This window comes from Ornithodoros turicata, chromosome 1 (assembly GCF_037126465.1).
Source record: "Ornithodoros turicata isolate Travis chromosome 1, ASM3712646v1, whole genome shotgun sequence".
Taxonomy (NCBI): Eukaryota; Metazoa; Arthropoda; class Arachnida; order Ixodida; family Argasidae; genus Ornithodoros; species Ornithodoros turicata.
In genome coordinates this window covers 63,194,541-63,210,842 of record NC_088201.1, presented here as the reverse complement: position 1 = coordinate 63,210,842, position 16,302 = coordinate 63,194,541, and the positions used below count along the sequence as shown (strand labels likewise).

General features: G+C 43.4%; 1 protein-coding gene across 2 annotated transcripts in view; it reads right to left on the bottom strand.

Moving 5' to 3' along the window:
* LOC135378312 (E3 ubiquitin-protein ligase MARCHF6-like) overlaps positions 1–16,302 on the bottom strand; it is a 53,530-nt gene that overhangs the window by 29,869 nt on the left and 7,359 nt on the right. For both annotated transcript variants that reach the window (XM_064611309.1, XM_064611310.1), the window contains exons 2-7: positions 12,444–12,540; positions 10,343–10,416; positions 9,830–9,973; positions 7,687–7,759; positions 6,529–6,673; positions 4,208–4,352 (exon numbers count right to left, since the gene is read on the bottom strand). In XM_064611309.1, the coding sequence (XP_064467379.1) occupies positions 4,208–4,352; positions 6,529–6,673; positions 7,687–7,759; positions 9,830–9,973; positions 10,343–10,416; positions 12,444–12,540 (678 nt within the window). The remainder of the gene's footprint in view (positions 1–4,207; positions 4,353–6,528; positions 6,674–7,686; positions 7,760–9,829; positions 9,974–10,342; positions 10,417–12,443; positions 12,541–16,302) is intronic.

Below are 16,302 nucleotides of genomic sequence, written 5' to 3'. Positions count from 1 at the left end.
GGAGTAGACTGACCATCCTTGTGCCTTCCCCCACTAACAGTGATTCCTGTCTTCTGGAAGGCTACTGACCCGTCGATCCATGAAAAACACACAACAAGGGCACAATCCGATCTTGGTATAGAACACTAGAACTGGCCTCCTTTGTTGTACACCATGCCGTCCACCGAGTATGGACCACAGGGTTTATGGCTTTCTCTATGGTCCCCTTGCCTCACAAATCAGTCGCATCGTATTGCACGCGGCTTATCTGCGAGTGCAGCTTACCTGCCCAAAAATTTTCAAAATGTTCCTAAAAACAGGTCTTGCGGCTTATCTGCGGTGCGGCTTATATGCGTGAAATTACGGTACTACGAATTATTGGTTATTGCGAAGTTCCATTTCAGTTTGGTTGGTCACGTTTTATTCCTACGTTCATTTTATTTTTATAGAGAACCAAGTTTCCCCTCTACCGGTGGAACACAAAGTGTCTCAGCTTGACCTCAAAATTCCGCTGCCCTTCCGATGTTCGTGATACGCGGCAGACAATGTCCCTCACTTCCCCACAAAATGCTTGGGGGTATTAGCTTTCAGAGCGAGAAGGCAGCAACGGTGACCCCAATAAACTAGGGAAGCCTCTATTGGGTGCGCGTTCCGACTCTTTCTCTCTCTCACTCCCTCACTCGCATTGGGGCGCTTCACTTTACTTGTGCGTGTTTCCCATAACGTCCTGCCTGTGTGTCCACATGCTTTTGGTTCACCGTCTGATCTATGCAGCAACGTCCTGAACGCGGAAGCCTTTAGGCTTGGACATGAAAATTGATATTTTACGGGACGTCAACAGCGTTACGACAAAAAAGAATGTTGCCACAAACTATGGGATTGTAGGACCAACGGGAGACACTCCAGCCAGACGTTTGGGTACGCTTGAACGTTACATTTGATGTTTTTGTATCGGTCGGCCGAAGATGCCATTGTCGTGGCACTTGGATTGACTGACGTAGAAATCACAGCCGGCTTAAACACGCCGAACAAAAACCGCCGAACGAAAAAGACGAGGAGACGCCCGTGGCAACAAAACTCGTAAACACTTTACGTGGTTCACGCTCTTAAGGACTTGTCGATGCACCCGACGGCATCTGAGGAAGAACTCGGATGCCTTTCGTTGCATCAATAAGGTCGAAGGCATCATTGTGCATAAGGCGGTCGCGATGAAGTAGCAAAAAATCACCCTTTTTCTTTTTTTAAATAAACGCATTTGGTTTGCACGCTGTGTTTGGGCTTCATCATATTAACTGCCGATACGGCTGGCATCATATTCCGGAATTCGTAAGCAGGATTTACAGTTTTTGTATCATACTGTTGCAACGAAAATCGGATACAACGAACATTTTCGTAGTTCCCGCGGCACTTCGCTATAACAAGTTTGACCGTATCAACTAAAAACCACGGCCAAAAGAAGCTACTGCTGTGACCCGACCAGTGCAGACGCTTGTAGGGGGTGTGTCGGGCGACTGCTTGACGCTTTTTTTTTGCGCATGAACTGAGCCCACACTGAATGCAATACGGCAAAAATCTGATACATTTTAGATAAGTCTTCCTTGTGAGCTATTCTCCACCAAGAACTCAGCTTTTTCGGGGATCTCTTCGTGGTCCCCTTAAACTCTCAAGTGACGTCGATTCATGAAAAATCTTTTCACTGCGGGGCTTGAAAGTGGGTCCATTATTTTGAAATCACATGCATCACTGCAGAAATATAAACAGGGTGCTACATGTGTTATCGCAGCACCACTGTGATAAAGAATATGCATGCACGTGTATGAATGCAACATGGAAAGAGACTTTGGGTTCGTCATGTGGCTTGTAGTTTGCCATTGTCTTCACAGAAGGGAAAACGTTCAAGGTGAAAAGCACGGCCGAAGCACAAGTGGTACATGACTCAAAGCAACGATTTTGTCACTGATGACAGACATGGGAAATTGAAGCTGCCTATTGTGGGGCTTTCTCCTTAGTTATTATTAGAGCCCAAAGTTTTGGGGTTTAACCCGATTCTTCCCCAAATTGAAGGTTGCCTCTTTGGGGTGAAACCAGATTATTACACAGCAAATTGCCCTCACTGAGACGTCTGTAGGAATGCACATTAACTTGTTTGGCAGCAAATGCAGTTACGTTACTGTTTGTACCAAACCAGTACAGTTAGTTTGAGTAACTGAGCCAGATTTCTCCCCAAATTTAGCATACTGGAAGTTCTTTCACCCAAATTCATATGAATTTAGAGCACACGTTTATTTTCCCGATTTTTATCCCCCAACGTAGAAAAAAATATTTCCCGAAAACTTCAGGTTCTAGTTATTATAATGAAATGTAAAATGTTCAGCCATATTCCTATGGAACGTTTCTTCTGTTTCAGATGCCTAACATACTGGTTCGAGTTATTTAAACAAAATATTAACAGTTTGAGCCTGTCGTACCATTGCCTGGTCAACTGTTAAGAGGAATTTCTAGCATACATTTTCGGAATTTTGAGGTACGTGTCGGTGATTTGTAAAATTTAGCATGCGCCAATTAGTGATAAGCTGTAGGCACAGAACAAACAATAGTAACTGCTTTGCAGCTCATAGCTGGTAGACTCTATAATCTTTGTTAATTTAAACTAATCTGAAATTTGAGATAAAACTTGTGCAGCAAAATCAGAAAACCAAAGATCAGGTGGCACATAGGAAGCAGTAGTGGACCAACGTCGACAGAGGACGTGAATTACACTTGCACTGGTCTTCCATGATTTATCTACAAATTGCCTCAGGAAAGGTCTGTGAAGCTCAGACTACTGCCACTGTCCATCATCGTTAGTCCATAGAAATTTGGGTTCAATGCCAACAGTACTAAACACTGCCTGCATGCGAACTGTCAATAATTTTTTCTATATTGACTGCAAATTCAAGAGTGATTAACAACCATACGTTATTCACCTATGTCTGGCATATGATGTTTTCAGAGCTTAATGAATTATTCCCAGTGTTTCAACCCCAAGACTGCACAGGAGGCAACACCCCTCCCCGTAAGTAACAGTAAATAAATAGCTGGGAGTAATGTGCTATGCTTAAACGACATGCTACTTTTTCCTACGCTGTGTGCAGTGGAGTCTGCTCTGACCACATATTAAAATATCTTCAAGTGTACAGACGTTTTGAGTCAAATTCCACGAATTTGGCGTTGCATGTATTCAGACATTCCCAGCTTCTGCCCTAAGGAAACAGTACAGTAAAACCTCATTAATTCGACCCCCGATAATTCAGACTGCCCACGCGGTCACGGCAATCATGCATAAAAAGTATAGGAATGGACGCCCGCTAATTCAAAAGCATTTAGGCCAATTACAGATAATTCGGCGCTCCCGACATTCGCTCACGGGGGCCACGGAGCGAAGTTGCGGTTCGAGTGGTGGCGCCAGTAAACAGCAGCAAAGTGAACTGACAAAGCACCCATCGCCATCACAATGATCATTAGCGTCACGTGCTTGTCTGTCCTTTGGCATAAAGACCATCAACACGTGTTTGCACGTATTTGTGTGTTTGATATCTGTGGTCTCATGAAACTGCTTTCGGCACTGCGGTTTTGTGTACCGAGTGAGGCGTGAGGCTGAAAGATCGGCGTGGACAAGGACAACGATTGCCATTTTGATAGCGCCTTGCCTGCTGCTGTGCAGCTTTCGGAATACTTTGCAATTGACGAGGGTGTCGCCATAGCCGGACTGTTGATGGAGGACGAAATCGTCTACCACTGGGCATCTGGAAATCAACGAGCCAGACGCTGCACAGGACGACGAATGTGAACGGGGGAAATAGAATGTTCCACCCCGTCGCACCGTCAAAGAAGCATCAGAGGCTCTTGCCCTCCTCGAGGACTTTAGCAACAGCACACTTGACGGTGTTCAGGCGCATGGGCACCTATCCGCGACAGGGGTTTTCAATGTGCATATTTTGTCCCGGAAGCAAACAACAATTATACAGTTTTTCTCTAAATAAACCATGGTTCACATAGGCACATATAACAGGCATTTTGTTGTCCTTTCGTTATTTCGACATTCGGATAATTCGGACGTTGGTTGTAGGTCCTGTGACAACCGAATTAACGAGGTTTTACTGTACTTACCATCTAGGTACATGCAGACACTTAAGAATTTTGAGTGGAAAATCATGAATGATGGCATTCCCAATGAAAATGACCCTACCTTGTGCCCCATTGTTTGCGTCTGGAGCATCTGCATGCGGAGCATCCTCTGCAACGGGCCCAGGGGGCTGCACAGCCCCTACTACCCCGTTTCCATCTCCGGCAGCATGCTCAGCACCAGCTGCGTCTTCTGCAACGTCAGGATGCTGTAAAAAGCATGAAGAACAAAATCCAGATGGCAATTTTGCATAACTGGTGATATGCAAAAAAAAAAAAAATGCAATAGCCAATATTACTGAACAGCTCGTAAACATTTCGAACGAGTAAAAGAGCGTCATACAGAAATAGGTCTAGGTCAGGTAGTAAAAAAAAAGAATTCGCACAATTCTAATGTATACATTTATTTTATTTTTTTTGTGCCAACTGTCAGCAAATAACTGCAAAAATCAGCAAGTAGGTCGTGAAGAGTAATAAATTATTCTCTATTATTACTTCACATTCAAATTATAGTTGCATGAGATATGTACAATGACCTGATGTAATAATTAAACAGCGTTTTATTTTGCGGTAGGCTACAGTGACGAGTGATGAAACAGTTGTCGGCCTGTCAGGTAACTTTCCTAACCTGAGGGCTGTTTTATGTAAACTGACATGGGCCGCCATTTTCTGGCACGAGCCGGCCATTCAGAAATGAGGCCTGGGCCAGTCTGAGTCCATCAGAGAATGACCATGCCCGCCGGTGGCCCACCCGCCCGCTAGGAGCTGCCAAAAAAAAAAAAAAACACTCCCGAATACCAAGGGACACCGTCCAAGCACACACAGACCAACACACAACCACTTTTGTTGGCTGGTTAGAGTTTATTGCACAAAAAAAGGTGTGTCTGTTGTTTTCAGAATAAAGAATATTCATACTTGAGTGGAACTGCAGCAAGGGACGTGGACAAGCGGGTTAAAACAAAACGACAGGAGACCTGCAGACTCACAACTAGCAGAAGTTTAATGGAAGGAGACAAATATATACATTACACAAGGCAAACAACCAATTGCAACACAGTAGTAGCATGTGGAGTGATAAAAAAAGGCATTCTCACGTGTAGTCTTAACAAGCAAGGAAATCTCTTTCCAGCTGAGTTAAGGAAAGTGATGGTACGCTTATGCGCGTGTTGCCATGTAAACTAACGTGGAACGCCTCTGCTTCTCTGCCTTCTGCTCCACATAGATTAGTCACTTTGCCAGCACATAAATTGCCCTAAGCAACGACAACGTTGCGAAGTGAGACATAGGAATTTGTTTGTTCAGTGTGATATCGGAGTGGTTTACTCCATACCGTTGGGTTGTGGTAATTTTCATATTGGTCAGTCCGGACGCTGCCTCAATGTTCTACTCCTTGAGCATGCATCGTCTATAGGACGGACTCCTTCAGGCCATCTGCCAGTGCATTGTAAGGATTGGTCTTGTTCGCCGGGATTCAAAGGTACTAGAGTAATAGGCAAGAGTTCAGAGAAAACTGTTCGTGAAATTCTAGAGATGTTCCACATTAGTTTACATGGCAACACGTGCATAAGTGTACCATCACTTTCCTTAACTCAGCTGGAGAGAGATTTCCTTGCTTGTTAAGATTACATGTGGGAATGCCTTGTTATCACTCCACGTGCTACTACTGTGTTGCAATTGGTTGTTTGCCTTATGTAATGTATATATTTGTCTCCTTCCATTAAACTTCTGCTAGTTGCGAGTCCGCAGGTCTCCTGTCGTTTATGTTTTAACCTGCTTGTCCGCGTCCCTTGCTGCAGTTCCACTCAAGTATGTACTTCAACCAACTACCCCGCTTCAACCCACTTGTCTAAAGAATATTCACAATGCATAGAACAATCCAGGCCAACAGCCAAACAAGTATGGGTTGCCCGAACCCCTCCCACGGGCCTCGGGCTGGTCCAGCCCATGTCAATCTTTAGTTCTATGTGCGCCGAAATCATAGCGCAGGGTTGCCCAGATTCAATATCCCTCACAGAGGATGACGAGTCTTAGGTAACATATCTCATGCTGACATCCTCAGTCAAGGTCTCAACTCTGCCTAGGCTCTGGCTTTCTTATTATGGATCTATGCTGTCATGTACGCATGGCAACTGCTTGGCATTTAGTTATCAGCATGTTACCTTCGGGTTCTGTCACGCGGTAAGTAGCACACCCCCTCTCCCATTGTACGGTACAAAAGCTGCCTGTGCAGTTCTTGGGTAATAAAGAGTTGCCTGCTGCACGCTGCAGCTGTCAGTACAGGACATATGCCCACTAGGTCACTTGCTTTTTAACAATTATCTCAGTATAAAGTCGAGCAAGTAGTAGGACAGACAACGATGTAAAAATGATTTGCACTGGACCAACCTGCACAAGGTCGGGATCTGGTCCAAGCCAGTCTGGCCCCTCTCCATGGATGACCTGCTCTCGCAGCCACACCAGGCTAATGAATGCACATAGCGTGCATGTAACAATGCAACACCCGTAGAAGCTGTCCGACAACAGGTTCTCCCTGGGTGAGTACACATATGTTAGTCTACATACATAATGCCAGACATGCAAAATGTCTATGCTTAAAATTGTGAAGTGAATCCTAATGCATAGATCATCCCATCACATCCCACATCCTCACAGGGCCTCACAAAAATCTTACAGCACCACTCACAGCACAAATTCTCTGATACAAATACATTACATACAAATATACATAGATCCGCCTAAGACTAAAATTCTGGGCAAATCCCTGACTAAGTGTATTTCGGAGTTCTGAAGCTCTAATTTACTTTTAAAAAAATTGATAAAAACAAACTTATTCTAGCTTGAGAAAGAACCTATCGTGAAAGGTGATCGTGATAGAAAGCTTATCGTGACTGTGAACCACACATATTCTGATAGCTTGGCTCTGTGACAATAACAAGCTAGAATTAAATATGATGCCAGTGATGATATTCAACAGATAAGCTGTAAATACAGCAGAACCCCTTTATAGTGAAGTTGGTCAGACAGCTAAAAACTGCACTATCAGTACTCCATGGTTGTGTTTCACAACGTGGGACTGTAGGTTTACTTCACTACAGCCGTTCACTACATAGAGGTTCTACTGTAATTAGAAAGCAAGAATGGAACTGTGAAACCTAAAGTATGAAACACAAACATTCCACATTTTCAAATATCTGCACAGCTCATAATATCCAGTGTGACAACCGATTTACGTGACACAATCTTTGTGAACGATAAAAAAAAAAGCTTGATCTGAGCATGCTCAACGTGAGGGTTACTAGAACACTCTGGGACTTTATGTACCTGTCAAACCTTGCCAGCTGACACAGTATATCTTGGGACTGCCTCAACAAACGGGATTAACAAAAGTAAGTGAAACAGCCTTCACACGTGTATAAAACTGAATGTATAAATTACTGAATGCATGAAGTCAAAACCTTTTAGAGTAATAAGTGTGACTGAGATTCAATCATCAGTTTGCAAAGGTACTGGCATGCACGGTAGTCTTAGTAAGAACGTACTTACGTGGACAGCATGTCAAGTGGAAGCGTCAGCAAGGAGCTCACAGAACCTGTGAAGAGGCACCTGTAGATACGGCCTGCAGAACACAAGTTAAACGGCACTGAACAAATCAGGCAATCTTTCGTAACAGATTTAACGTGGAGGTCAACTCATAATTTTGGCTTTTCTTGTCATTTGTGAGGTCGTGTTAACCGTGTTAATTAATGCAGAATGTCAATTCACCGAAGCAATGTCAAATATTTCAGCAAAAGCACACAGCCCACCATTTGTGGTAACTTTGTGACAGCAGAAGGATAGACACGACATAGCGGAATGCATGCTTTCCCATCAAGTGAGTGCGGTCAAAAGGAGTTGCGTGATGCAACATTTTCATGGTTAATCAAGGATGGGCGCCATTTGGAGAAGCGAGAAATACCAAAACATGTAAACTGGACTTTAAAATCGTGTGGTGGTCGTATTGCAAAAAAAAGCTTGTTTCATCGTTCATGTATCAAGCCAAACAGCATCAAATTGTTTGTGTGGCATTCAAGGACAGGTGTACTTCTACTGCAATTGAATTCACTGTCTGTTACAGTCAAGCTCACTTATAACCACCTTCAACATCCCAATAACTCCAACATTACGGTCAAACAGTTGACTTGTGACAGCACTCTGGTCAATATACACGTAACAAAAACTCTGGTGCAATACGCTATGCAAGTAGGTCAGCTGTCTGTGTAGTTGCCCAGTTTCCCTCTCTGCTCTACTGCCCATGGAGCGACCTCAATGGTCCCTCCCCCAAATTTCATAATATTTCAAGGGTAACATTTCAAGGTTGAGGCACACGTGGTTTCTTCTTGAACCCAGGTCTGTCTGTAAATACACCTTTATTGCGGCCTTGTAGGTGGACAGACACCTCGTCATGTGGTTACTCCAAGCGTTATTATCTCCCCTGTGCAGAGACAAACTGTTGTAGCATATGACTGCTGCGAAAACTCAACTTTCCCAGGCAGTGAGTGAAAAGTTGGAAAGTCAAGTAGAGGGAGTGTGATCCACTGGATTCAGCCCAAAGTAACATGTTCTCATTTTCTGCATTTTCTAGCATGTATCATGAAATTAAGGGAAATATTTATTCCATGTCACCAAGGAAGTCTCAAATTATGAAAACTGCAAAACTACTGTAGAAGTGTTTTTTTCCGCGTGGAAAATATTTTCGCGTTTTCGAACAAAGCTGGTTCAAGGAGTGATTCGCGAGAGCTTAAATTCGCGACACAGGTTTCCGGGAGTGCTTTGCTCTTGCCAATCGTGCCGCGGTCACTACTCGGGCATACTCTCTTTCTTCTCCTCACAGACATGGGAGGAAAAGCCCTGTACAATGGCCTTTAGGGACCATGCAGAAGGGCATACTACTGGCCTTGTGCAGGTCAGCCAATTCATCTTAACAGTTCTCCGTTCATTATCACTCAGGGCACTGAACAGTTCGGTTGAGATGTCGTACTATCATACAAGCTGGTTTTGAGACGGCGGGGAAAGGCATGTTTCGGCTTCGTGGTATAGATGTACAGTGCAATGCGTTTGTAGGAGTAACAAAAGCGTGATCAATTTTCATTTCTTTACGTCTTGCCTGATGGGATAAAATAATCTTCTGCGGCTTGCTTAAACTACCTACACTGCATGGAGTAGAAAAGGTCAAGGCAATCACTTGGCAGTCACGGTATAGCGTCGCCTTCATGTGGCCACAGTTATTCGCGGGAACTTAAATTCGCGATTCTGGAGGAATGCGCGAAAAACGCCAAAAATAATTCAGCGCGAAAAAAACCACTTCTACAGTATTCAATTACACAGTAATAGTTTAGAATGAATGAAGAATGGAGTTTGTAACTTTTCTTGTGATCGCTTACTAGGCATCGTGAACAAAGCACTAGACAACTGAGGGCTGAGTAACGATTCCGATATCCTCTATCAGTAAAGTAAATGTGTAGTTTTAGATAGGTAATAACAGAAGAACATAAACAGGCCCTTTTATTTCGATGTCTCATCAGGAAGACACATGATTGCTGATGTAGCAGAGGCCCTACGTGTGTTGAAATCTGTTTCTACTGAGGAGCCACTGTACGCTTAGCACAGTCACGCAAGAAAAATTGTAATGTAAAGAAACCATAATTACAGGCAGTAAGTGGCACAATGCCTAACCAAGCAAAGGCAACCACTGTGTAATGCAGCCAGTAGCGGATTGCAGTGCCTAGGCTGCTCAGCAGTCCACTCACGATGTCACGGATCGGGAGGCGTTTTGGCATGTCTGGGCTGTAGACTGCAAGGACAGAAAAAAGAAAGAAGACAGTTTGATTGCCATGAATAACAAGTGACGCGTGTGCAATTTAGCGCCTTAGGCCAAGGGAAACAAGTGGTTAAATTAGAGTCAGCACAATGAACTACCAAAGTGTATCATAGTATTAGCAGCCAGAGTAAAGGCGCACACACATGGGAACACAACGTATCTCACATAGGAATAATATGAAATTCTGTTTAACCTCTTCTTAAGCTTTGCAATGTTTAAGATGCTCTGAGACCTTTGTCTCATGAAAGCCTCTAGCCTCGCAAGCACTGATATGATATCTCCGACTAGACTTTTAGGGTACATAGTGGCCAATACAAAATAAATATTGGATCCAAGACTCACTTGGCATAAAAGAAAACCTGTGGTTGCAAAGCTCGCAGTATTCTTTCCTGCTGTACTTGAGCCATTGCACCAAACTGGAAGAGAAATATGTTACACTACATAAGCTTGCGAAAACCAACTATTCTCGAGAGCCAAGAATCTACCTTCCAAAGACCTTGCACAAAATACATCACAAACATACATAAAAATTGATTTATTGATTTATGTGTGCAGGGCATCCCAAAATAGTGGGTACAAAATTTGCAACAAAAGAGCTTACTCAAATACGTATTACCATGGTCCCAGGGACCGTGGTATTACTGTTCACTGAAAAGTAATTTGTAAATTATTTAGGGATAATTTAGAGATTTATCCCCATTAGGTATAAAATCTGTGCCAGTGAGTCTAACTCTAGGAAAAGCATGGAAGGGCTTGAAAAAAAGTCCTGAAGGAAGGGGGCCTCGCACCCCCCCCCCCCCCCTTTTATGCGTAGAGACAACGCCTCCTCTATCTCTATGCCTGTCAAGTCAGCGGGCTCCCTGTTCTTCGCCTATGTCCGCGATAGTATGGGGTGCCTCCGTCAGGTGGCGCCAAATCCCTATGATATGCACCACGTGACACGCACGCAGCAGCTGTAGCTGCAGCAGGCAGCAGCCGTCCGCAAGCAGAATTTAGCCTCGCGTCGTGGCAAGAAGCACTTCAATTCGAAACAATCCGCAAAACGACGGACTGATAGCAGACGACAGCACTGGCGACCCTCGGGAACTAGCACCACGCTGCAAAAAAGGGGCTGTGGGAGAGGAGGAGCAGGAAAGAGGCGCTGGAGTACGGAGCAACCATCTTGCCAGGCATTACAGAAATATAGGAGGCATTGGTAGAGATCAGACATGGTTTCGGGCATGCTTTATCGTAAGGTAGATTTTTATAGGATTTTCATGTTTGTTTGAATACATTTTGGTTACTGCAGCTAATGCTTTTCTAAGTGGGTGTAAGTCTAATATGTGTCTGACTCCTTTTCTCTTTTGTACAGAATGTTCTTAATGTACAAATCCATTGAACTCCAGCTTGTGACCCAGCTCTTCTGATCCATTCAGAAGCCAAGATGACACGTGGCCTCGGCTTGCATTTGATTAATGCTAGGGCCCACATTATTGATCACTGACACATCTCTAGACGACATTTGTGAACGTTGCGAGGGCAGTGACCTTGTGACATTCCACTATCTGTGTGGAGGTGATGCAAACGCTCTTGTAGATCTACGTTCATATCTTAGTTCAACTGTGACTTTTAATGGAAAAAGCTAGGTGCAGAAAGAACGTTCATGCACGTGTTTTTGTGTAACAACTATTTTATCACATACCTGCACAGCAACAGGGAGCTATACAGTATACAGACTACCCTTAAAACCTTTCAAGCACATCTCTAGGGGTCTTGAGTTCACAGTTGCTTACAATTCCAGGATCTTTGTGCATGATAATGTCAGGAATAAACCTGACGGAAATACAGTGGGTGCTCCTATTTCACGTGTAACCAGGGTGGATTGATTTAAATCATCCCCATTAAAATATGTTAATCGCAAGTTAAATCAGCACCAAAATGTTTTAACTGAAAAAAAGAAAAAATCAGTCTAAAATTTGGAAGGAATCTGCAGCACAAGCATATATACATATTATGCTATCTAGTTTATGAGTACACATCATTTCAACAACGCTGAAACTAATAAATGAAGATACAAAAATAAAGTGTAGGTACATATAAGTGGGTACAGTGTGAGCTGCGTAAGTGTGCTTCCCTTCAAGGATTTAAATAAACTTGTTTTGTTCATGCACTAGATGTTGAAAGACGAGTTTCGCAGCCTTCTCAATTCCTGTTCGATTTCGCAACTTCGAATGTGGCACGTAACCTGTCTGGCTAGAATCCAGCAGATTTACACTAGTTCAACACCATAGGAAGAGTGTGACGTTTTGAAGGCATTACACAATCTTCTTCTGCAGCGCCAAAATGCTTACCCTGCAATCTAGATTGCATCGAAAGCAGTATGACAGTTCTACAGAAGGATAATTGAACTGACTGTCCATGATCTCGAGTATGCTATACCTTTCACCTCAGCAAAAGTACTTACCAGTCTTGGTGGATGTATTTGATACTTCCTGTGCAGATGCAAGGATGGAAAAGAGGCTTGTCAGGGGCCGCCTCTGAGCGGCAAACCCTACAGATGTCTGAAAAAAAAAAAAAAAAAAAATTGCTTCAAGCATACCAGTCTTAGAAACATATCCAGGTGTTCGTTTGGCCTTGGAACACGAAGTGCAGGAGAAGAGGAAGAAGTAAAAAAAAGCACCATTATAATGGTGGAAAAAGCTTAGTATGCAATTACTAATTGCCAAGAAAAAAGTCTTACTTTACATGAACGAGCATTTGCACGCCTCATAACTTTGTTACCATTATGCTGCAAATGCTTAAATTTGTCAGAGTTTTGTCCTGTACAACTCATTGACCATACTGTCCACATGTGGATGGACACTGTGCAAGCAGCACTTGGTTTAATATCCTTGTAACTGCATTTCTCTTACCTGGCAAATTATTTTGCTGGCAAATTATTTTGAGTCACTTGAACTGCTCAGAAAACTACATTGTGGAAATAAACTCAGTTGAACACCCTGCAAATCTTTAGAAATGAACACTCGAATTCAGAAACATGCATCAAAGTTGCATTACAGGGCTTCCCTTCTGTCAGTCAGACTGAGAGCATACAGCTAGAAGAAATATCACTCCAATAAAGCTATTTTCTACCAAACACGCCTGTAGGCCCCTGAATAAAATAGTTGAAAATGAAAAAAAAAAAGAAAGAACAAGTACTGAAAAGAGCAGAGCCACAATGTTACCTGTATTTGCCTTGTGAGATCTTGAGCTTTTACGTTCTTTTTGTTTACAGCTATTAATAGCACGAAAGCATTGCGCAAGCATTGTTAAATCAAAGCACTTAGCAGAGGCACTGACTGGGAGGGGACCAACCTCCCACTGGGAGCTTCCAGAGGCCTCACTCCCTCTAGGAAGTCTACATACGTGGTAAGCAGACGGATCGTTTTGGTCAGATATCCTAATAATTGCATGCTCAGCTTAGGTTTGCAAATTACATGCGTGACAGAGGCAGTCAATACACACGCAGTCTCCAATAGATACATACATAAAGCATTTCTCTGCATCAAAAGTGCATGAGATGCTTAAGTGCGCTGTAACTTCACGCATATAAGCAGAGTTCGAGGTAACTCGTTACTGTAACTAAGTTCCTTTTTTTGGTAACTTGTAACGTAACTCAGTACTTTTGCGCCGTGGTAACTTTCAGAGGAACTGATTTCTTTTTCAGGTAACTTTGCCAAAGTAACTGAGGCTAAGTTCCAAGTTACTTTTAATTCGCTTTTCACTCACGTCCACATATTTTCTTGCTTTCTCTCTGGTTCTTTCATAGCATTTCATGCCATAAAACGTGATATTCAATCAATGACAGTATTCTATTCAGGAAGTAAGGACCGCTGTCACTGAAATGAGGCTGGACCATCGCGCGCCCACAGGGAGTAAGATGCAAAGCGTTCGACTTGTTGGACATAAACGATCTAAGCGTGTTCCACGCCCCCACAGGCAACTCAAGGTCGAACTCAACTGCTCATGCGTGCTGCACCTGTGTAGTGCTATTTTGGGTCCGAAGTATCTTGGAGGTAACTCGTTCTTTTTCTTAAGTAACTTCGTAACTGCAAGTTATATTTCAGGCTGAAGAACTTCGTTATTAACTTAGTTACATTTTTCACACGGTAACTTAACTCGTAACGAGTTCTTTTTGACGGGTAACTTCTCAATGTGTGCATATAAGCTACAGAGTTGCTTCTTTTGGGTTTGTAACAACATTTCTGACGCATGAGCTGATCAGACTAACTGTGGCCAAGACAGATTTGACATCAAAACGAAGCACGCATCCTTGTAGCTTAAGAAGAAATGGTGACTATTTGTGTGAAATTATTGTTGTTATCCATTCACCCTCTATTAGTTATGCAGTCTTCACTTCAGAATCAACATCGTCCTGCTCCGAAGAACTATCGGCAAGGATCAGCGTCCTCCAGATCACCAAGATACTTTATAATGCTGCCTTGGATTTGGACTGGAGTGTGACTTCAGTAATTTCCACTTGGGACACCCATACTGGAGTGCTTAAGGGGGCACTAAAGTGCAAAAAATTCTCCTTGTGGAGTGAAAGCTGCGATTATCTTGACAGCAACACAAAAGGAACAGCATTCACCGGTTGCGGCGTTCGTGATTTATGAGCCAAAGACACTGCAATTTAAGCTTTCCCTCTCCCTCTCAAGAAGCACGACAATGCAGATATGCCTCGGATTGGTCTCCTCAAACGATCTCCCGCAGTGATTGGACAAGTCGTTGGAGCAGAACAATGAGAGCTGCTCCGCCGCATTGTCGGCCTTCAGAAGGAGAGCAAGAGGAAACGCGTAAATTGCACTTTCTTTCGCTCGTAAATCATGAACTACGCAACCGACGAATCCCATTCTTTTTGTGTTGGTGTCAAGGTAGCCGAAGGTATTGAGTGGCAAACAGATGTGGGCAGATGGAGAGAGGAGAGTAGGAAGGAGAGTAGGAAGGAGTGGGAGACGGGGGGAGGGGGTTTAGTGTGCATCCTGGACCGACTTCATGGGGAACATTATTTTTTTAGTTCTGTGTTAGCGCCGCGAAGCAATTGTGGCTATGAGCGGCGTGCAGACGTGGACACGTGGAGAGAGGACAGCAGGAAGGTGTGGGGGCAGGGGGTGTTAGTATCCATCCTGAGCCGACTTCAGGGGGAACTGTGCCAACATTCGTCTGTAGTAGTACTCTCACGCACATCTCGATTCATATATTGAACCTCTCTTTATCCCACTGCCATTTTTCCACATCTTGGAATCTTGCTGCTGTTACTCCCATTTTTAAACGTGGTACGACTGACGATGTAACGAAATACCAACCCATATCGTTGCTCCCAACATCTTCCAAGGTTTCTGAGAAGGCTCTGCACAAATATCTGCTGTCTCATTTTAAGAGTCGGTTGTGCGACTCCCAACATGGATGTGTGCCCTGTCGGTCAGTTGAGACAAACTTGGTTGCTTATCTCGATATTGTTACCCCATATTTGCATAAGCAGGGTCAAGTGGACAGCATTTACTTTGATTGTACCAAGGTATTTCACTTTGTCAACCATTCGCTTCTTGTGCGCAAACTTCAGCATTATGGTATGCCCTCCCCTGTTTGTGAATAGTTTCCCAAGTTATTTAGACGGAAGGTTGAATACCGTGAGAGTTTGTAATAGCTTATCTGCAAACTACGTCTCAAAGTCACGTGTACCCCAAGGTTCGAATTTGGGGCCACTATTGTGCAATATCTTCATAAATGACATGGATCACGTAGCAAGCTTCAGGTAAACTCCTCAAGTTTGCCGATGACTTGAAAATTTTTCTTGCTGTATCTAGTATATGGGATTGTGTATCCCTTCAAGCCGATGTTGATGCGATTGCTACGCGGTGCCTTCACAATGGGCTTGTATTGAACACAGGAAAGACAAAAGTACTGTCGCTTACCAACAAAGTAAACCCTACAGTTTTTGTATATGAACTGTATGACACAGATCTATGTAGGGTGTCTGCTGTCAAAGACCTGGGCATCTGGTTGGATCACTCCTTTCATTTAATGTGCGTGTTGATCACATTGTAAAAAATGCATAACGAATTCTTGGTCTTATTTCCAGACTGACTCGTGACTTGAGTGGACCAGATTGTTTGCACACATTTGTTTGTCTCTCTTCTTTTACCTGTCTTAGAATTTGGGTCAGTTGCATGGAATTGCATTGGTCAAGCTAATGTTGCACGTCTAGACGCTGTTTTCAAGCGTTATCAGAAAATCTGTACTTGAAGATTCCCATTTGGTGATACGCAACACACGTGTATCCT